The sequence below is a fragment of the Molothrus ater genome, chromosome 27, assembly GCF_012460135.2.
Source record: "Molothrus ater isolate BHLD 08-10-18 breed brown headed cowbird chromosome 27, BPBGC_Mater_1.1, whole genome shotgun sequence".
In the NCBI taxonomy this organism is placed as follows: domain Eukaryota; kingdom Metazoa; phylum Chordata; class Aves; order Passeriformes; family Icteridae; genus Molothrus; species Molothrus ater.
The window spans coordinates 5,826,215-5,847,401 of record NC_050504.2 but is presented as its reverse complement, the minus strand read 5'-3'; the positions used below and the strand labels follow the sequence as shown (position 1 = coordinate 5,847,401).

Sequence of the window (21,187 nt, the reverse complement as noted above, 5' to 3'; positions counted from 1 at the left end):
TTTAAATTTGCCCCCTTTATCCTTATTAAAAACCAACTCGCAATTAATATTAATATTATTTATTATAATAAAGACCAGTCAAGCAGCGTGAAAAAAATATATCTTAGCTACATTACCTTAAATTGCCAAAAATATACACATTTTTCTCTTTCATTTAATATTAAAAACAAACAAACAACCAACCTAAAAATGAATAAAATAAAGAAAAAACACAAAAGGACACATGCAACAATCCTAAATGAGAGCATCAAAATGGGTAAAGAAATGTACCCCAGTGCAACTGAAACACAGATCATCTTTAGCTTTTCCTTTTGTCCTTTCCCTTCCCCCTGCTCTCCCGTTTTTGTTTTTCTTTTTCCACAGGGATTCACCTGGAATTTCCCAGCTCCCCCTCCTTCCTCTGCCCAAGGGACATTTGGGGTGGCTGGAGGTGACAGCTACTGGGGTTTGGGAGCCTTTGGAAGGTTGGTCACAGGGAGAGGTGTAAGTGCTTTCTGTCTCTGATCCCCAAATCTCGGAATTCCGGGGAGCCGGAGGGATCCAGCTCTGGGAATTCCTGGATCCAGCTCTGGGAATTCCTGGAGAACCAAAGGGATCAGGTTCCCCTGGTTGTGATCCTGCCTAAAAAACCCCAAATTCCCGGATTTCCTTCCTCTTCCAAAGCCTGGGCTCCCCAGCATTCCCGCAGGAGCCAATTCCAGCATTTCCAGCCTCTGGATTCACCCCTAAGTGCCTCTCGCTGACCCCTTTGGTGCCCTGGGCTTGTCTGGCGATTTGGGCATGGACCCCAAATTGGGGGCGATCCCAACTCAGATTTTGGGTGTCCTGGGGGATCAATTCCCTTCCCAGCCCTCCCTCCCTGCTCCTCACATCTTCCGGATCCCCCAGGGTTGGATTTTGGAAGAATTGGGACATTTGGGCACAACTTTGGGGTTTTTGGGGTTGTAAATGGGGCTGGAGGCCACAGGCAGCACTGCAGGGATTTGGGATCCCAGAGCAATGTGGGGATTTGGGATTTGTGATAAAAAGCAAAAAATAAAATAAAATAAAATAAAATAAAATAAAATAAAATAAAATAAAATAAAATAAAATAAACCCCAACTCCTGGCCACACCCAGCTGGCAGAGCCCCCTGCCCATCCTCCTGCTGGCCCAAAGCTGAGATTTGGCTGTTCCCAAATCCCGAGGATCTGCGGGATGGCAGGCATAGCCACCTCACACCATAACAGGCTGGGAGACAGCCCCAAAATTCCACATTTTAGCCCCAGTTTGAGACTAAATTTGCTTTCACCATCACTGCCAAGCCCGAGGCTCTTCAGGAGGGAGGTGGGGGGGACATGGGGTCCCCGTGCCAGGGGTGTCCCCTTGCCAGGGGGTCCCCATGCCAGGAGGATTTTGGGTGGCACCTCCAGGGGGGCCAGGGAGGGGGAATGACCCAGCTTGGGGTGGGGGGGAAAAGAGAAAAATCCAAAGGAATTTCAAAGTGCAAGAAGGGAATTGTGCTGGAGCGGGTTTGGGGACGGGGATCCCAAAGGATGGGGCTCCCCAACAGCTTCTTAAGCTCATTATAACCTCTGGATAGATAAATCCCATTATATATTTAATATATATTTCTATTTCTGAGCAGCCAGTGGCTCTGTCCAGTTCAGAGCTCCAAGCTGGGAGCAGAAAGGGTTTGGTATTATTTTTTTCTCTGTTTTTTGTTTGTTTTGTTTTGTTTTTAAGACAAACCTTGTAGTGTGAATCTTAGGGAAAAAAAAAAAAAAATAAACAATTAAAAAAGGAAATTCAGCGGAGGATTTCGCCTGGGCCGAGCTTTGCCAGCACGATCAGCGCAGCCCCACTGCTGATAGCGGGAATAGTGCAAAGCAGGAAGGGCAGTGGGGATGTGCTGAACATGCACAAAGGTCCCAAAGTTCGGGATTTGGGGCTCTCCCAAAGGAGTTTCCGTCAGCTGGAGTATTCCCAGGAGCTCTGGATTTACCCAGGGATGAGAGAAGGAGGGGCATTGGTGCGTTTGGTGTTGGTGTTCCCCTTCCCAGAGCTGCTCTGACTGTCCTTCCTTCCTTCCTTCCTTCCTTCCTTCCTTCCTTCCTTCCTTCCTTCCTTCCTTCCTTCCTTCCTTCCTTCCTTCCTTCCTTCCTTCCTTCCTTCCTTCCTTCCTTCCTTCCTTCCTTCCTGCCTTCCTGCCTTCCTGCCTTCCTGCCTTCCCAGTTCAGAGGAAGCCAATTCCCGGTGGATATTCCAGCCTGGAGATGGAATCGAGGTCAAAAGGTGGAGAACAACAGAAGTTCTGCCATCCCAGGCTCAGGACTGAAGTCACTGTCCCATTCCTTGGAGATCCCTCTTTCCAGGACCAGTGGAAGAACGTGGTTTTGTGGGAATGATTTGTGGTGGGCGGGAAAACGCAGGGACCACATTTAGGATTCTCCTCCCTGCAAAGATTTTCATCTCCAAACTCTGGTCCAGGAATCCTCTCCCAGGTCCAGGAGCTCCTGACCTTGGACAATTCTGGCTGTGGCCCCAGCTGAGACGTTGGCCTTTGGGAATTCCAGGAGGGAAGGACAGTCCTGCCCCTCTGGCAGCTGGCACAGGTGACAACGTCCTCCCAGGTGGTGCCACCTCCTGCCCACCTCCATCCATCCTCATCCATCTGTCCTTCCAGGCTGGATCAGCCTCCAGATAGAGCAAAGCCCAGTGGGAAAAGCAGGGAAACCTCAGCTTGGGAATTCTTCTGGATGTCCCCACCTGGGCACAGCCACCACATCCTCCCCTGGCAGTGCCACATCCAGGGTCACATCCTTGGACACCGCCAGGTGACATCACATCCTTGCCCAGCAGTGCCACATCCAGTGCTGGCTCTTGGGACACTGCCAGGTGCCACCATGTCCTTTCTCCAGCAGTGCCACATTGAGAGTCATGTCCTTGGACACCTCCAGGTGCCACCACGTCCTTCCCCAAGGATTTGGGGGGTCTCTGGTGCCACGGGGGCTCCCCACGCTCCGCTGGAGCTCCCTCCGGCACATGGAGCAGGGGACAGGTGACCCCACCTTCACTCCTGGTGGCACCAGAGCGGTGACAGCCACCGTGGCTCCCGAGGCTCCTCCTGGGCCGCTCCTGGGAGCGCCAGGCTCCGCCGGTGCCGCGGGGAAGCCGCGGTCCCTGGGAGAGGATTGGCTGCGGGCTCGGGGCCGGGGGGCTCCTAGCCCTTGTCCTGCGCCAGGGGAGCGCCCTTGTCACCCAGGGGCTGTGGGGACAAATGGGGACACGGCTGGATCAGGGGGGACACGGTCTGGAGGGACGGGGATTGGGGGAGGAAGGAATCGCAGGGACAGGGATCAGGGCAAGGGGACAGGGATCGGGGGACAGGGATTGAGGGACAGGGGTTGAGGGTCAGGGACTGGAGGAGGAAGGAATTGCATCTTTCCCCAGCTGTTCCCAGGCTGTCCCCGGGACTGTCCCCAGACTATCCCCACGCTGTCCCTGCCCTGTCCCCGCCCTGTCCCAGCCTGTCCCCAGCCCCGGCCCGTGCCGGCCCCGTACCCACCGTTCCTTTTGGGGTGCTGCCGTCGGGCTGCAGGCTTAGGAAGGGGTTGGGGGCCATGGCCGGCCCCGAGCCCAGCGGGGGGGTGGCCTGGGGGGCCAGCAGGGCCCCGCCGGGGTTCAGCTGCTGCGGGGACAGTGAGGCCAGCAGGGAGCCCCCGCTGGGCGCGGCCGAGGTCAGCAGCGCGCTGGGGCTGGGGTGCAGTGGGGCCGAGGTGGCGGCCAGCAGGGACAGCTGGGACGAGCCCGACATCTGCAGCCGCTGCAGCTCCCGCTTCTGCTGGATCTGCTGCATCATCTGGAACACCAGTGCCTGCTGCTCCTGCGGGAATGGCCGAGACACAGCTCAGAGTGGGGACAGAGTGGGGATAGAGCGGGGACAGAGCGGGGATAAAGTGGGGACAGAGCACTCTGGCACAAATCCCCCACAGTTCCAACCCATCAATGCAGCAATTTCAAATCTGTGAAATTCACCATCCTGAAATCCCAAACTGGCTCTGAATTCCAGGTGAACAGGCCCCGGGGGAAGCAAAGCAGGCTCAGGGCTCACCTGCATCCCAAGGTACGCCCTGGAATCCAGGAAAACCTCCCTGAAATCCGGGAAAACCGAAGGAATCGCTATGGCAACCACCGACCCTCGCGGCAGCCGGAGCTGCTATTGTCCTGTCCCCGCGGGTGACACGGTGACATCAGCTGCCCTCGGAAATTGGCTTTTTCCGGGATTTAAAAATAGCCTGACCCAGAAATGCATCCAGAGCAGCGGGCTGGGCTCCTGGTTGGAACGGGCACAGCTCAGCCCTGGTGACAGCGCTGGTGGCACTCCTGTGTCCCCCCAGGCAGGGTGGGGACAGCGCCGAGGTCTCTGCAAGGCCAGGGGCTGGGGTTTGTCACCTCAGGGACCTGACTGCCACCTCAGGGACTTGTTTACCTGCCTCAGGACCTGTTTGCCACTTCAGGGGCCTGTTGCCACCCCTCCATCCCCATTCCTGGGACAGGGGGTGCAGGCAGGGAGCCAAGAACCCCAGAGCAGCCACCTTTTGGAGGCCTTTCGGTGATCCCAAAACCCTGAGCCAGCTGCGGAGCCTCCTGGGCACCTCCAGCTCTCTGTGTGGACGTGCCCAGATGCGGCTGAGCTGCCTAGGATTGAAACAACTCAGGTTTTATCTCTCTCTAACCCCCAGCAGGGTCCTTGGCACATTCTGCCTCTCCTGTGGGCCCAGGACACCTGGGACACCAGGACACCGGGGCCAGTCTGGGATCCAGCAGGATTTGCATCCTGGGATGACTCCAGGAGGGAACGGCTCTCTCAATTCCCCCTTCCCGACTTCCCGGAGCTCCCGCCTTCTCACCCCCTCAGGATGTGGCAAACTCAGACTAAACTCAATTAAACTTCTTTCCTTTGGTACAAAAAGAGTCCAAATCCCACCTCCCCTCCCTGGGAGCTGCCACACCCTGCCTGGAGCTTTGATCCTCGGGATTTGGGATGCTCCCTCATCCCAAATTCCAAAACCAGCTCTGAATTCCCTCACCCAGCCCACAGTGGTTTCAGACTCAAAAGGCTCAGAGGATTCGGGGACAGGAGGGAACCTCCTGTTTTAATTTCAGATTTTCCTCTCTGCTCTGAGCTTTTCCGAGCACCAGCAGCTTCCCCTCCCCTCTGTCCCTTACCGGGTTAAGCGGCTGGGAAGTCAGGAGCTGCTGCAGCTGCTGCAGCTGCTGCTCGTGCTGCTGCAGGACGTGCCGCTGCTGCTCCGTCAGGGGGCTCAGGCTGGCCACGCTGTGGGAACACAGAGAGACACAGCAGCTGAAAAGATTTCCTTCCATGCCCAGCAGCATCCCAGGTGCAGGAGTGAGGGAGGAACGTATTTGTGAGAAGCACATTTGGCAGGAGGTGGGAAGCGCCTTGGCTGAGCTCTCCAGCTCTCTGCGGGAACACGCTGCAGGTAAATTCACCAGGGATACACGGATAATTCCACAGCTTGTGAAGGACCAGGGGTCCAATTTAGTGGCTGCTAAAATTCCTGCTGGTCCCCTCCCTGTGGACACAATGCCTGGGATCACCTGGGAACACTGAGCACACTAAGCCAGGCTCCCCCAAGCCAGGCTTGGGGACAGCTCTCCAGAGCAGTCAGTGTGGCCAGAACCGCTCCCTCCCTCACTCCCCGGAGCTGAGCTGGGCTGCAGAGGGCAGCGCCGCCCATCCTCACCTGCTCAGGCTGGTGGAGAGCTGCAGGGCCGGGGCCGCGCTCGGAGGCGGGGCGGGCTGCGCTCCGTTCAGGCTCCCCAGGATCCCGTTGAGCGGCATCTGCTGGGCTCCGGCCAGGCTGCCCAGCAGGCCGTCCACCATGGGCACCGCCGAGAGGCCGTGGCTGCCCCCCGAGGCTCCGGCCAGCCCCCCGCCCGCCGCCCTGGCCAGGCCGTTCACCTGCTGCGCCCCGGGCAGGGGCAGCGAGGCGGGGCTGGGCTGCAGCATGGGCAGGGGCGGGGGGGTGCTGTGGAAGGACAGGGAGGAGCTGCTCCTGCTGGGACAGCCCGAGTGAGGGTCCTGGGGGAGAAACGGACACAGAGCATCGGGCTGGGGCGGCTGCCTGGGGGCAGCTCGGGGTGGGAAGGGGGGAGCTCCGGTGGCTCAAGTGTGAAGGGTCCCAGAACTCAGGGAGGTCCCAGAGCTCAGGTCCAGCCCTGCTGGATGTCCAGCATCACCTGGAGGCGCTCCCACCTGGCGCTCCAGCTCTCAGCTACTCTACCCAGCCCTGGGCGCTGCAGGGAGAGCCTGATCTCTGAGCCTGGGCTAGCAGGATTTACCAGCTGGCTACCGAGCCCTGGGGCTGCTGCACTGCCCCTGCCCGAGGCCCTGCCCGGCCGCCGGTGGCCGCAGGGGCCACTGTACCTCGGAGGACGTGGACAGCGAGTTCTCGATGCCGAAGCTGTTCTTGCACGGGGGGCTCTTGCTGATGCTCAGCGAGTCACTGCTGCAGACTGCGAGGGAAGAGGGGCGAGGCAGCAGAGTCAGGGCTGGACCCTGAGGTGGCCGTGGGACAGATCCTGTCCGCTGTGACCCTTCAGCCACCCCCAGGGCACAGGGACACGTCCCTGGATGCCCTCAGCTCCGGTTCCCTCAGCCCCGGTGCCCTCACCATTGGCAGGCAGGATGTACTGGGCCTGGCTGCCTGGGCCGTTGCTGCTGGTGACCACGGGGAAGGGGACTGACAGCTGGACATTGAGCAGCTGCAGCCTCTCCTTCTTGGCCGTCAGTGTCATGATCTGCTCCTGCAGCCGCTGGTTCTCCTTCTGCAGCGAGTGCAGCGCCTTCAGCATCTCCACAACTGCAGGAGGACCGGGGGGGGGGCAGGAAAAAATGGCGGGGGGTAAAGGGAGGAAAGAGGAAAGGGGATCACAGGATTCACAATCAAACCCCAGAGCGGGAGGGACCGTCCCCACAGCGCTGCCCCCGCTCCTCTCCCCGGCACACACTGGGGCTTTGTCGCTGCCCAGCTCCGCTGCCTGCGGGCACAATCCCAAAATCCCAGCGGCTCCCACCCCGAGAGCCCCGGGAGCTGCTCCGCCGCCCCCCGGCCGCACTCACTGTTCACCCCGGCCTCGCCGTTGCCCTGCTTCTCCAGGAGCTGCTCGATGTTGGGGGTGGCCTGTGGGACATTGTCCAGCTGCCCGCTGCTGCTGCACGACACGGTCTGGTCGAAGAGGGTCGGCAGGCTGCTGATGGGGGACCTGGGGGGGGCGGGGGCGTCAGGGGGACCCTGCTCCACTCCCGGCTCCATCCCTGCTCCATTCCTATTGTATTTCCGCTCCATTCCCGTTCCATTCCCTGCTCCCATGGCTCCTCTGCCTGGCCCCGAGTGGCAGCAGCCCCCCGGGCCCTCCCATCGCATCGCATCCCATTCCATTCCATTCCATCCCATCCCATCCCATCCCATCCCATCCCATCCCATCCCATCCCATCCCATCCCATCCCACACCCCAAGGAGTGCGGCAGGAGCTGTTTCAGTCCCCCCCAGGCTGTGCCCTGTCCCCGCTGTCCCCAGGGACACTCACATGGAGGACAGGCTCTCCTGCGGGGACGTCCCTCGGCAGCCGAAGCCGCAATCTTCCAGGTCGGGCTCTGCGCGGGGACAGGGACAGAGGGCCCGGTGAATGCTCGGTGTGTGCCCGGTGTGTGCCCGGTCAGTGCCCGCTGGGGGGCACCGGGTGGTACCGAGCGGCACCAGAACCCAGCAGTCCCGGGAAGTACCGAACTGCACCGAACCGCACCGAACCGCACCGAGCAGCACCGGTACCAAGCCTCACCGAGCAGCCCCGGGCAGCACCGCACCGAGCAGCGCCGGCCCCGCGCTGCGCAAGGCGGCCCCGCCGGCGCCTCCCCCGGGGAGGAGCCGCTGGCACCGCCTGGCACCTCGGCACGGTCGGGGCGGTCGCCCCGGCAAGGTCACCCCGGCCCCGCTCTGCGCCCGGGCAGGCGGAGCTTTGCAAAGCCTGGAGCCGGTTTTGCCGAAGCCGCCGGGGGATGGGGCCGCAGGGAGGGAGGGACAAATCCCGTGCCAGACCCTGTCCCCGGCCCCTCGGCCCCGGCTGGATCCGGTAATCCCGGGGGATCGGCTGTCACTCTCCAGGGAGTGACAGAATCAGGTTGGAGCAGAGCTTTAAGGTCAGCCGGGATTGAGGATCCTTCCCCCAGAGCCGGCCCGGGTTCCTGTCGATTTCCAGGTGCTCCCTGAGGAGCTTCAAGGGAATCATGGAATGGTTCGGGTTGGAAAAGCCCTCCAAGGTCAGGAGGGCAATCATTAACCCAGCCCAGCCCTATCCCCACTCAGCCTGTGCCCAAGTGCCACATCCACGCGGTTTGGAACACTTCCAGGGATGGGGACTCGTTCCAGTGCCTGACCCCCCTTTCCATGAGGAAGTTTCCCCAATATCCAACCCAAACCTCCCCTGGCCCAGCCTGAGGCCATTCCCTCTCCTCCTGTCCCCATTCCCTGGGAGCAGAGCCCAACCCCCCTGGCTGTCTCCTCCTGTCAGGGACTTGTGGAGATCCAGCAGGTCTCTCCTGATCCTTCTTTTCTCCAGGATAAACATTCCCAGCTCACTCAGCCACTCCTGGCACTCCAAACCCTTCCCTGGCCACGCTCCAGTCCCTCCATGTCCTTTTTGGGAGGATCCCAAAACTGCCCCCAGGATCTGAGCTGTGCCCTCAGCAGTGCCCAGCTCAGCTTTGGCATCCAGAACCTTCCTCCAGAGCCATCCCTGTACCTCAGGAAATCTGGGATGGGGCTGCTGTGCACATGTGCAGGATATCTGCCATTCCAAGGGTAATCCAGGATAAATCCCATATTTATCTTCCCATCCCTGGAACGCTCACTCCCTTCACCCTGGGCCCTGTCAGATGTGGTGGCTCCAGCCTCAGCTGTCTCCCTGCCCCTCCTCTCCTTCCCCACACATTCCCATGTGCAGGAATCCTGGGAATCTCCTGCAGGGAATGCCAGGATTCCCAGCGGGATGCCCAGAACAGGGATTTCCTGCTGCTGCTCGGAATGAGCAAACGCAGCTGGGGCTGGGCAGCTCCTCCAGACAGGGCCAGGGGATCCTGGTTCCCTCATCCCCTTGGGAATGTCCTACTGGGACACTCTTCCAGGCAGGAATAACCCATGTTATATCCATAATTCCTGGATGTGGCCGGAATCTCCCAGTGCAAGATCCTGGAGCAGCTTCCAGTGCTGGAATTGGCTCCAGGAGAGCTGGAGAGGGGTTTGGGACAAGGGAGGGACGGACAAGACATAGGGAATGGGTTTAAACTGGGATAGGGCAGGGATAGATGGGGTTTTGGGAAGGAATTCCTCCCGGTGAGGATGGGGAGGGGCTGGGATGGAATTCCCAGAGAAACTGTGGCTGATCCATCCCTGTAAGTGTCCCAGGACAGCTTGGAGCACCCTGGGGTAATGGGAGGTGTCCCTGCCCATCTTTAAGGTCCCTTCCAACCCAAACCACGGGCACCCATTCCCCAGGAACACCCAATTCTCCCGGGACATTCATTTTCCAGGGTCACTCGTTATCCAGGGATCTTCATTCTCCTGGAACATCCAATTATCCAGGGATATCCATTCTCCTGGGCCACCCAGTTATCCTGGGACACGCATCATCATCTAGGGACACTCATTATCCAGGGCCACCCAATTCTCCAGGGCCACCCATCATTATCCAGGGCCACTCATTATCCAGGGACATCCAATTATCCTGGGACAGCTGTTATCATCCAGGGACACCCATTCTCCAGGGACACTCCCGAGGTGCTGCTGGCAAAGACACCATCCCTGTCCCCCTGTGGCAGCCCTGGCTGTCACCCCGAGGGACAGCAGCTGGAAAAGCCAGGAATGCAGTGGTGGCCACCTGTCCTGTCCTGTCCTGGTGGGAGGAATGCCAACCCGGACATACCTGGGAGCTCACGTACCTGCCCGGCTGCTCTCCGGCTGGCTCAGGAGGGGGTTCAGGGACAGCCCGGACGTCAGAGGGCTCCCGAAAATGTGCGAGGAAGGGAGGCTGAAGGTGGAACCCGCCAGGGAAAACACCTGCCCGGGAAGCAGGGAAATATCCTCGTTATTGCAGCTCTTCCCAGCTCCCACATTAAAAATATCTCCTGGAAGTCTGGTGAGAGGCTTGGCACATTCCCAGAGCTGGCTGGGAGCCAGGAGCCCTGGGAATGGTGTGGATCCAATTGCTCTTCCCAGTGGAAGTGTTCCCAATCCTGAGTATTCCAATTGTCCTCATTCCCATGTGTTCCCTGTCCTGACTGTCCCCATTCCCAATTATTCCCTGTCCCGACTGTCCCCATTCCCGCGTGCCGCCAGTCCCGAGCCCCAGCCTGTCCCAGGCCTCACCTGCGTGGTGGATCCGGCGGAGGAGGAGGAGGCGGGGAGGGAGCTGGCGAAGGGCGAGCGGCTGAGCTGCGGCAGGGCGGCGCCGCCCTGGTGCGGGAGCAGCCCCGAGGGCAGCGGCGTGCTGCACACCGCCCGCAGCGCCGCGCCCAGCGGGATCGGGTCCTTGTTGCTCGTGTAGATCCCTGCGGGACAGAGATTCCAATTTATCCCGCTGATCCCCAGGGAGAGATCCTGCCTGATCCTGCTTCTCCCAAGGGAGAGGAGATTCCTTCTGATCCTGCTTCTTCCCAGGGAGAGATTCCTTCTGATCCTGCCTCTCCCAAGAAGAGATTCCTTTTGATACGGCCTCTCCCAAGGGAGAAGAGATTCCAATTTATCCCACCACTACCAAGGGAGAGGAGATTCCTCAACTTTTGGGAAGTTGATCCAGGGGAGATTCCAGGGTGAAGGAAGGGGATGTGGATTTTTATGGATTCAGGAGACAGAACCCTGTGCAGCCAGGTCTGGACATGGCTAAATGTGCTGGAAAATTCTGGAAGAGGCTGGAAAAGGGATCTGAGCACACCTGAATCCCTCAAGGGGGGACCCACCTGAGCCCAGCAGCGGCGACTCCAGGCTGAGGCTGGGCAGACTCCCAGGGTGGCTGAAGCTCCGGGAAGAATTCCCGACGCTGGAGCTGACAAGGGATCCCCCGGAGAAGGGAGAGGAGGAGGTGGAGGTGGACCCAGCCAGCTGGGCCCCCAAAACCTCTTTGCCTTTGCCCGCCTTGGGCCTGCCGGGGCCGTGCTTGTTCTTCTTGCTGCCCTTGTGCTTCTTCTCCTTGAGCACCTCTCCCTCCTCGGCGCCCAGCGACGGCATCCGCTTGTGGCCGCTCCCGGCGGCGCCAGCCGTGCCAGCCGTGCCACCCGCGGGGCCACCAAGGGTGCTGGAGGCTTTGTAGTCCACAGGGGAGGCGTCGCGGGCTCGCGGCTGGCCCACAGCCGAGGTGGAGAAGCGCATGATGGAGCCAAAGCCGGAGAAGATGACCTTCTGCTCAAAGACGTCAGCCTTGGGGCCCTCGGAGAGCGGTGAGCAGTGCGAGGAGGAGCTGGAGCTGGCGGCCTTGCGGAACTTCTCATCCTCCTGCTCCAGCTTGGGGAAGGGCGCGAAGTCCTGGGAGCCAGGCAGGCCGCAGGAGGAGCCTGGGGACAGGTGGGGTCAGCACGAGGGGCAGGGGAGGGGTCCTGGTGCTTCATCGCTCTCCTCCTCCTCCTCCCTCATCCCTCTGCTTTTCTCCTTCATCCCTTGCCTCCTCTACTTCATCACTCCCTTCTTCTTCCTCCTCCACCCCTCTCCTTTTCTCCATCCCTCCCCTCTTCCTTCCTCTCCTCTCCCATCTCTCCTCTCCCACCTTTTCCCTCTCCCTCCTTCTTCTCCTTTTCCTCCATATTCATCCTTCCCCTCTTCTCCTTCATCACTCTCCTCTTCCTCCTCCTTCATCCCTCTCCTTTTCCTCCTCCATCCTTCTCCCTTTGTCCTTCATCCCTCCCCTCTTCCTCCCTCCCCTCTCTCTCCTTTCTTCTCCTTCCTCTCCCTCCTCCTTCTCCTCTCCCTCCCTCTCCTCCTCCTCCTGCCCCTCACCGGCCGTCTGGAAGGTTCCCCCGGCTGGGGCAGATCCGAAGCCTCCGGAGCTTTTCCCACTTCCTGTCTTCTTCCCCTTGTGGCTGCTGCCGTGGCTCGAGGATTTCCTGCCCTTGGCCTCTGCCCTGGCCACCTCTGAGCTCTCCTTGGTGGCCTCGTGGTGGCCACTGGAGCCCTGGGAGGGGACAGACACTGGGGTGACCCCAGGGACCAGAGCTGGCTGCAGCTGGGGCTCTTTTTTTTCCCCATTTTCCTGATTTTCCCGTTTTTCCTGAATTTCCCGATTTTCACAATTTCCTCCCTCTGCAGTGGGAATTGCCCTCTCTGCCCACCCAGGGCTGCTCAGCTCGGATCACTCCTGGCACAAGAGGGACTTTGGGACATCTCCTGCTGCTCGGTGGCACTGGGAATTCCACCCCAGGGATTGGGCTCATCCCAGGGAACCGCAGGGGATTAAAGGGGGAAGGGAGCGGAATCTCCAGATCCAAAAACCTCTGGATTTTGGAAACCTCCCAGTTCCATCCAGGATTTCAGATTCCTGCCTCAGGTGTGCTGCTTGCACCACTCCCATCCCACCTGGGGGATTTCCTTGGGAATGGGGTGGGATCAGAGATTCCCTGAGGGAATTTCCTCATCCTCGGGATGGGACAGGAGATTCCCTGGGATCCCTGCAGCCGTCCCAAAGCTCCAGCTGGGAATATTCCCAGGGGTTGGAGCAACACCAGATGTTCCCAAATTCCAGCTGAGCTGCAGGAGCCAGGGGAGACAGGAGGGTGAAGAATGTGGGCAGATGCCAGGAAATCCAGAATTTGGGGATGAGAGGGAGAATTATGGGAATTCAGCCAGGGGGAAAGAGGGATGAACCCAAACCCAGATCCCTCAAATCCCAATTCCCTTCAAATCCAGAGCCAAGGGCTCCAAATTCACCCATTTTAGGTAACATTACAACCAAAATTAAAAATATTCCTGTAATTATGGGATGGCCCAAAATGTGGGACCTTCCTGACATCCCTGACCCTGACCGAGCCCTCTTTGGGATAAATCCTGGGATCCAAGTCCATCCCTGGATTTAATCCCTCGACAGCTGCAGGCGCCAGATGTACCCGGAATTTGAAGGGATGGGAACGGGGGAATTCCGGGGAGAGAGAATTGGGATTTTCTCCTGCCAGCCCCAGATGTGGGAATTAAACCCTCCTGGATTTATGGGCTCAGCAGGAGAAATCGTCCTGATTTTTTCCTCGGGAAGGGGAGGGGAGAGGGGCCTGGGGGTGGGAATGGCCTGGTGAGAATGCCCTTTTCCCAGTTTTCTGGGTGGATTTTCCTGCCCTTTTCCCAGTTTTCTAGGTGGACTTCCCTGCCCCTTTTCCCTGGTTTATTGGGTGCATTTTCCTGGCCTTCCCTATTTTCCTATATGGATTTTCCAGTTCCTTTCCCCTGTTTTTTTGGCTGGATTTCCTGGGTGGATTTTCTTGCTCCTTTTCCCAGTTTTTTGGCTGGACTTTCTGGGTGGATTTTCCTGCCCTTTCCCCTGTTTTCTGGGTGGATTTTCCTGCCCCTTTTCCCAGTTTTCTGGTGGATTTTCCCCAGTACCTTCTCGGCAGCCACGGCCACGGGCGCTGGGGGGAGGCTGCTGGGGGACTCCGGCCGCTTTTTGTGCTTCTGCTTTGGCCTCTCCTTGTCCTTGCGGCTCTGGAAAAAAAACCAGGAACCTCTGGAATGCTGGAATTCCCAACACTGGGAAGGGCAGCACCAGATCCCATAAAGAAATTTTAATAAATCCCCATTCCAGCAGTTTTCCAGGAGCAGATCCCATAAACAAATCCCTATTCCCATTGTTTTCCAGCACAGATCCCATTAAAAAAATCCAAATAAATTCCCACAGTACTCCAGTGGCAGATCCCACAAGGAAGTCCAAATAAATCCATATTCCCATTGTTTTGCAGTGGCAGATCCCATAAAGGAATCCCATTGTTTTCCAGCACCTGATCCCATAAACAAATCCTGTGAATTCGGGGAATTTGGGGGATTCTGGGAGTTTTGGGGATTTTCTCACCTTTTTTGGCCTCTCGTGGTGGGACAGGTGCTTTTCCTGGGCCGGGGATGCCGAGCGGCTCCTCCTGCCCGGGAGGAAGGAGCTGCTCCCAGAATGGCGCGAGGTCTTCTGGGGGAAAACAGGAGGGAAATGGGGAAAAAGGGGGGAAAACAGGAAAAAAAACAGAGGGAAAAGGGGAAAGGAAAGAGGGGAAAAGGAAAAAAAAACAGAGGGAAAAGGAGGAAAATGAGGAAAAAGGGAAGAAAGAGGGAAAAGGGGAAAGAAAAGATGGAAAAAGGGAAAAAAGAGGGGAAAAGGGGGAAGAAAAGAGGGAAAGGGGGAAAAAAGAAGGAAAAGGGGGAAGAAGATGGAAAAGGATGAAAAAAGATGGAAAAAGGAGAAGAGAGAAAAGGGCAAGAAAAATAAATTAAAATTTCCTAAGTAAATGAAAGCTCCCTAAATAAATCAAATTCCCTAAATAAATCAAACCCACCAAATAAAATAAAAATTCCTGAAATACACGAAAATTTCCAAAATAAATAAAAAATTCTCTAAATAAATTTAAAATGCCCTCAAGAAATGAAATTCCCGAAAGAAATGAAATTCCCTGAATAAATAAAAGTTCTCTAAATAATTGGGAAGTCCCAGAATCCTTGGAATTCCTGGATCTCACCATTTTGTTGAAGTGGTATTTGCAGTAGCCGCAGTATTTGACATTGTCGACCTCCAGCACCTCCTCCTCGCACAGGAGCCCAGCCATCTGTGCACTGATCCCAGGAAAAACAGGGAAAATCCAGGAAAATCGGCAGGAAAGCAGGGAAAAAATGGCAAAATTGGTAGGAAAACAGGGGAAACCCGAGAAAATCAGCAGGAAAATGGAGGAGAAAAATGAAAAATCAGCAGGAAAACAAACAAAAAAAAACACCCCAGGAAAATCCATCAGATTCCACAAGTTCCAAAAGAATTCCCGAACTTTGGGAACTTCCCGGAAAAACCTGGAAAAACCTCCTGGGTGAGGAGGAGGAAGGGGCAATTCCAGTCCTAAATAACCCCATGGGGGGGATCAACGCCAAACCCCAGAGCCCTCAGGGACCGAGCCCCAGAGCCAGGGCAGGGAGGGAGCAGCTGGGGGCACGTTCCAGAGGCGAATTCCCGGGAATCTCACCAGGTGACGTGGAAGGCCTGGCGGCAGCCGTGCCGGTTGCAGGCCATGCAGGCCCCCGAGGCCGCCTTGCTCTCCCGCCCTTGCTCCTCGCAGATGTAGCAGGTCTGGGAAGGGGGGGAAAAAACGGGAAAAATACCACATTTTCCACGAGGAAAAGCCTCCAGGGATTCCCAAATCTCATGGGATGTGTTGGGTCAGGAGGGGTTTTGGAGCTTGGTGAGTTCCAGCCTTTCCCACCTTCCGCTCCTGTGAAGGAATTTCTGGGGCATCGAGGAAATTTTGAGGGATTTCTATGAAAATTCCAGGATACTCCCCAGTGAGATACACAAAACTTCTCCTTTTTCCCCCAAATCCCAACTGTCCCATCGGAACCAACATGGAATTCCATGGATTCCTTTGGTTCCAGTTGTTCCACCATGAAATTCCTCAAATTCCCATTTTCTCCCCCAAAACCCATCCAAATATGGAGGATCCAACACAGAATTCCATAGATTCAGTTGCCTCAAGTTGTCCCACCAATAAATTCCTGAAATTCCCATTTTCTCCCCAAAAATATGGAGGATCCGACAGAGAATTCCATGGATCCAACTGCTTCTCATCGTTCCACAAAGAAATTCCTCAAATTGCATTGATTTGGGGAAGATAGATGGGGAAGACCAAAAATTTCTCGGCAAATCCAGGGATTTCTTGGTTTTTAACAGAATCCGAGCAGCTGCGGGGTCAGGATAATCCGGGAAGGAGCCATGGGAGATGGGATGACCCCGAAATCCCGAAATCCCGGATTTTACCTTGTTGAAGCGGTCGTGGGGGACGTACTGGAGCACGATGGGCTCCATGGTGAGCACGTTGGCAAACTGCACCTCGGGGATGTACAGGGCACACACCACGTGGGCCCAGCCTGGAAAAGCAAGGGAAAATGGGAATTCAGTCCAGGAAACCCCCCCGAAAAAAAAAAAATTTCCATGCCAAAAAAATCTTCTGTCCCCAAAAACCCCAGGCCCATTTTGCGGGCAAAAGGAGGAGGGTGGATTTTGGGATTTTCCAGGTGGGAATTCCATGGCTCACCCCCATTGTCCGTGCGCTTCAGGGCTCCATCCTTGTGGGGACACAGCTCGCACCTCTGGAAGGGAGAAAAGACACCACAATTCACCCAATTTCAGTGATAAAATTCAAATTTCATCAGCTGTAATTGATAAAATTTAAATTTAATAAATAAAGTTTGTCAGATTTCAGCTATAAAATTCAGATTCCGTCAGCTTTAATTAAGTTTAATTGATGACATTGAAATTTCATCAATAAAATTCAAATTTCATGGATAAAATTGAAACTTAATCAAGAAAATTTGAATTTCATGCCAAAATCAATAAAATTCAAATTTAATAAAAATTAATCAATAAAATTCAAATTTCATCCATTTAATTCCAGGTTTAGGACCAGAAAAATTCCCATTTCTGCCCCAAAAAGGAGCTGCTGCCAGAACAGGGCTGTGGGAATGAGAACTGAGGAGGTTTTGGGGAAAAAATGCCTCAAAAAAGCCCTAAAAATGGATTTAAATGCCTGGGGCAAAGTTTTGCTTTTGGGGCTTTTTTAGGGCTGGTTTTAGGGGCTGTGGTTGAGGAGTAAAACCGAAAGCGGTGACTCAGAGTAAAAAAGAAATTGAGTTTTTATCTCTCTCTGCTCCTTACTTCCGCCTCTCGCGAGGTTTTTTCCTCCAGTTTTAGGGAGAAGTTTTGGTTGTATGGTCGTGGTTGGGTTTGGTGTCACCCCAAATCCAGGCTGAGAGGGTGTGGGGTTGTTTTTGGGGTGCCCCAAAATCTGGTGTAGGAAAATCTCCCCTGTGATTTCTTTTGGGGGTTTTTGAATTTTTAAAAAGGCCCCAAACCCAAAAATCTTGGAAAACCCCAAAAATCTTGGAGAACTCCATCCATGATTTTTCCCCTACTCACCACCCGGGCGGCTCTTTCCTGGGATTCACATTTCCGGCAGAACCAGGGGCCAGTGGGAACCTGGACAATTCCATAACAAGCTGGGAAAAAAGGCAAAAAAAACCCAAATAAAACCCTTTAAAATCCATTTATTTCTGATTTCTCAGGGGTTTAAAAATGTTTGGAGCAGGCTGGAAATAAACAGGAGGAAAATCAGGGAGAAAAACAGGATCAGCACCAAGAAATCATGAAAAAAAAAAGTAAACTAAACTAAATAAAATAAAATAAAAATGTAAAATATGGAGGAAACCATGAGTGGTAAATGGAGGCCTCCAAAAAGAGTTAAGAGCATTTATAAATTGTATTTTCTGCTAATTTTTTACTTTTTTCCCCTTGTTTTGGGGGTTTTCTCCTCTTTGGGACACAATTTTTCATTAAAAATTCAGGATATTCACAGAACTATCTGATGGGAAACAAGAGCTCTATAAAGGAGTTAAGGCCATTAATAATTTCTATTTTCAGCTCATATTCTGCATTTTTTCCTTGTTTTTCCCTGTTTTCCCCTGGCAGCCCCCACTGGCTCCAGCTGAGCTCGTTCTTGGCGCTCAGCCTGGGCTAAAGATGGACCCGGGGCTTCCTGGGAATTTCACTCTGCCTGTTTACTTCCCACTTTTTTACCCTGGTTTGCCCCATTTTCCCCTGCTTTCCCCCTGTTTTTTACCATTTTTCCCTGTTTTTCCCCATTTTCCCCTGTTTTTTCCGTTTTCTCCTCTTTTTTCTCCCTGTTTATTTCCTGTTTTCTTCCCTGTTTTTCTCTGTGTTTTCCTGTTTACTTCCTGGGGTTTTTTCCCTGTTTTCCCTGGGATTTTCCTTTATTTCTCCCTATTTTTCTCCCTGCTTTCCCTGTTTATTTCCTTTTTTTTTTTTTTTTTTTTTTTTTTTTGTCCATGCAGGATGAGCCTCCAGGGTTCCTTTTTGGGGTTTGAGTTATTTGGGGAGTAAAAACCTCCCCAAAGCCACAGGGGCTGGGCCGAGCTCCAAAAGGGGAATCACCACATCCTGCAGGGCCCCCAAAAACCCCAAATAAACTCCTTGAGCTTCCCACAGGCACAGACCGAGGCTCAAACCAGGCTCGGAGACTTTTCCTGACCCTCTGGAGCTGCTCCTGCACTTCTGAAACACTTCTTGAAAATCTGAAACTTTTCCTGAAAATCTGAAACTCTTCCTGATGTTCTGAAACTGTTTTTGAAAATCTGATACTGTTCCTGACCTTTAAAAGCTGTTATTGAATATTTGGAACTCAACCCAACCCTCTGGAACTGCTCCTGATCCCTAAAAACTGTTCCTGACCCCCTGAAATTCCTCCTGTGCCTCTGGAAATCTTCTTGAAAATCTGAAACTGTTCCTGATCCTCTGGAGCTGCTCCTGCACTTCTGAAACTCTTCTTGAAAACCCAAAACTCTTCTTGACCCTCTTGATCTGGTTTTGAAAAATCCAAAACTCTTCCTAATGCTCTAGAACAATTCTTGAAAATCTGAAACTGCTCCTGACCCTTAAAAATTGTTCCTGACCCTCTGGAACTTCTCCTGTGGTTCTAAAACTCTTCCTGAGAATCCAAAACTGTTCCTGATGCTCTGGAACTGTTACTGAAAATCTGAACCTGTTCCTGCCCCTCTGGATCTGGTTTGGAAAATCCAAAACTCTTCCTGAGACTCTGGAACAGCTCTTGCCTCTCTCAAACTGTTCCTGACCCTTAAAAACTGTTCCTGACCCTCTGGAGCTGTTCTGGACACAGGCTCACAGACAGGGCTGGACACAGGGACAGGGCTGGACCCACAGACACCCAGAACCAGAAGCAAGCACAGGGAACGGACGAGAGCGAGCAGGAGGAGCTGGAGATGCACCGGGACAGGAATGGGATAAAAACAACAACCGGGACAGGGATGGGCAAACAACAACCGGGACAGGGATGGGATAAAACAACAACTGGGAAACTGACAGGCTAAAACAACAACCGGGACAGAAACGGGATAACATCAGCGGGAAAACAGTGCGGCCCCAGCAGCCCGGAATCCTGGGCGCATTCCAATCAAACCGAGCAGGGATCGCCACTCCTCCGCTGCCTCGAATACCGATTTTAATCCGGATTTGTTTTGTTCACCGGGCCGAGGACAAACTTTCCTGGCCCGCTACCGTGAGCTGGGGGCGGGCTCGGAGTCATTTAAAATGCAAATCGCCCGTGTCACCGGGAGCAGCGGGCGGAGGAGGAGGAGGAGGAGGAGGAGGAGGAGGAGGAGGAGGAGGGCTGCCTTCCTCCCTCCCTACCCTCGCAGGAGGCAGCTCCGGGCCCCGCGCCCCCTCCGGAGCTTCCCCGCGGCCCCCCCGACACCCCCGGGCCGGGCCGGGGGCGGCAGCGCCTCCTCCCTCCCTTCCCCTCCCCGCTAAACCGGGGGGCTCCGGAGGAATCCCCCCGCTCGCCACCCCCGGGGGGCTCCGCGGCTGCCCCAACTCGACCCCCGCCGTGTCCCCCCCTCCGCGGCCGCGCCACCTCGGCGGCGACACCGTTATTTGGAACAATAGCGCTAAAACAAAGCGCGCCCCCCCCGCCGCCGCCGCCGCCCCCATCCTCACCCCGCCCCGTCCCCGGGGGGTTTCGGGGGGCTCGGGGAGGGGCTCGGGGGGGCCGTGCCCGGCTCACCTTGGTGCACGGCCACATTGCAGCCGTGGCCGTCGCAGTAGACGAGCGGGTTCTCCGCCCAGCCGCGCTCGTCGGAACACACACAGCAGCCTCCCACCATCTCCTTCATACTTCCAGGAGGGTTTCCTGCCCCCCCGCCTCCCTCTGCGCGCTCCTCCTCCTCCTCCTCCTCCTCCTCCTCCTCCTCCTCCTCCTCCTCCTCCTCCTCCTCCTCCTCCGTGCTGCCCCCTCCCCGCCTCTCCCGGGGGGACCGCCGGGGGAGACAGCGGGGACAGCGAGAAGCCACAAGAGCGGGCGGGGCGAGGCGCTGATGAAGGGACCGGGGGACAGCGCGGGGACAGCGCGGGGACAGCGGGGGTTGGCGGATGTGGCTCCGCGCCACGCAGGTCCCCCCCCCCCTTTCTATCTGTCTCCCCCCCTTTCTGCTCGTCCCCCCCGTTTATTCCCGTCCCCCCCGTTTATCCCGGTCCCCCCGCTTGTCCCCGTCCCCCCCGGTTCGTCCCCATCCCTCCCAGTTTGTCCCAGTCCCCCCCAGTTTGTCCCCGTGTCCCCGTCCCCCCCTCCCGGTACAATCATGGCGGCGCCGCCCGCACGCTCCGGTAAAATTTGCGGTTCACGGATCTCGGCGCGGCCGGGCGGGCGGGTTTGCGCGCGGGTGATATTTTGGCTTTTTGGGGGTTTTTTGACCCTTCCCCAACGCTTTGGGATGAGGATTTTGGGGTTTTTCCCCCTCCAGCCCCCTGTGCCCGGCTGGCATCGCGCTGCGGGTTCGTTCCCGATGGAGCGCTCCGCAGAGATGAGCCGACAGCGCTCCGTAAATCCCATTATCCCGAAATTCCCGGATCCCGGCTCCGCCAGCGCCACCGGCTGTCCTGGCCCGAGACTCCTCTGGAAAAGGGATTTAACCCCTTGGCACCTTGGGAAAGAGGATAAATGTTCCTTCCCTCCTCGGGGGTTTGCGCGCGGCAGGAAGAGTGGTGGGAATCAGCGGGAAAACAGGGAAATGATCCTGGAATATCGGGAATATTTATTTATGGGATTGTATGAGCAGGAAATGTGAAGAGAAAGGATCTTGAAATATTTGGAATATTTATTTATGGGATTGCACCTGTATGAAAGGAGTAGAGAAAAAATATCCTGAAATATTTGGAATATTTATTTAGGGGATTACACCTGCTGGGAATGAGTGAAAAGATCCTAAATATTTGGAATATTTCTTTTCTGGGCTCTTTTAGTCCCCCCACCCCTTGTACTCCTGGAGAGTTTTGGGATGGATTTCCTGGCACAACATTCCACCCAAACACTCCAATCCCAAATC

At 55.8% G+C, this 21,187-nt stretch overlaps 1 protein-coding gene across 2 annotated transcripts; it reads right to left on the bottom strand.

The window, feature by feature from the left end:
- Positions 1-43: 43 nt before the first annotated feature.
- On the bottom strand, positions 44-19,988 carry MLLT6 (MLLT6, PHD finger containing). 2 transcript variants are annotated; one of them, XM_036398859.2, is made up of 20 exons: positions 19,870-19,988; positions 17,193-17,272; positions 16,312-16,366; positions 16,035-16,144; positions 15,247-15,350; positions 14,755-14,848; positions 14,103-14,210; positions 13,640-13,738; positions 12,050-12,224; positions 11,020-11,610; positions 10,430-10,611; positions 10,003-10,120; positions 7,596-7,662; positions 7,129-7,271; positions 6,680-6,868; positions 6,433-6,521; positions 5,750-6,087; positions 5,211-5,319; positions 3,547-3,864; positions 44-3,246 (listed from the first exon to the last, which is right to left on the bottom strand). In XM_036398859.2, exons 1-20 carry the CDS (start codon positions 19,976-19,978, stop codon positions 3,202-3,204), a joined length of 3,123 nt encoding a protein of 1,040 aa, XP_036254752.1. In that variant the 5' UTR covers positions 19,979-19,988; the 3' UTR covers positions 44-3,201. The 2 variants fall into 2 exon arrangements, with proteins under 2 accessions (XP_036254752.1, XP_036254753.1); XM_036398860.2 differs by having other exon boundaries at positions 14,103-14,207.
- Between the last annotated feature and the right edge of the window lie 1,199 nt (positions 19,989-21,187).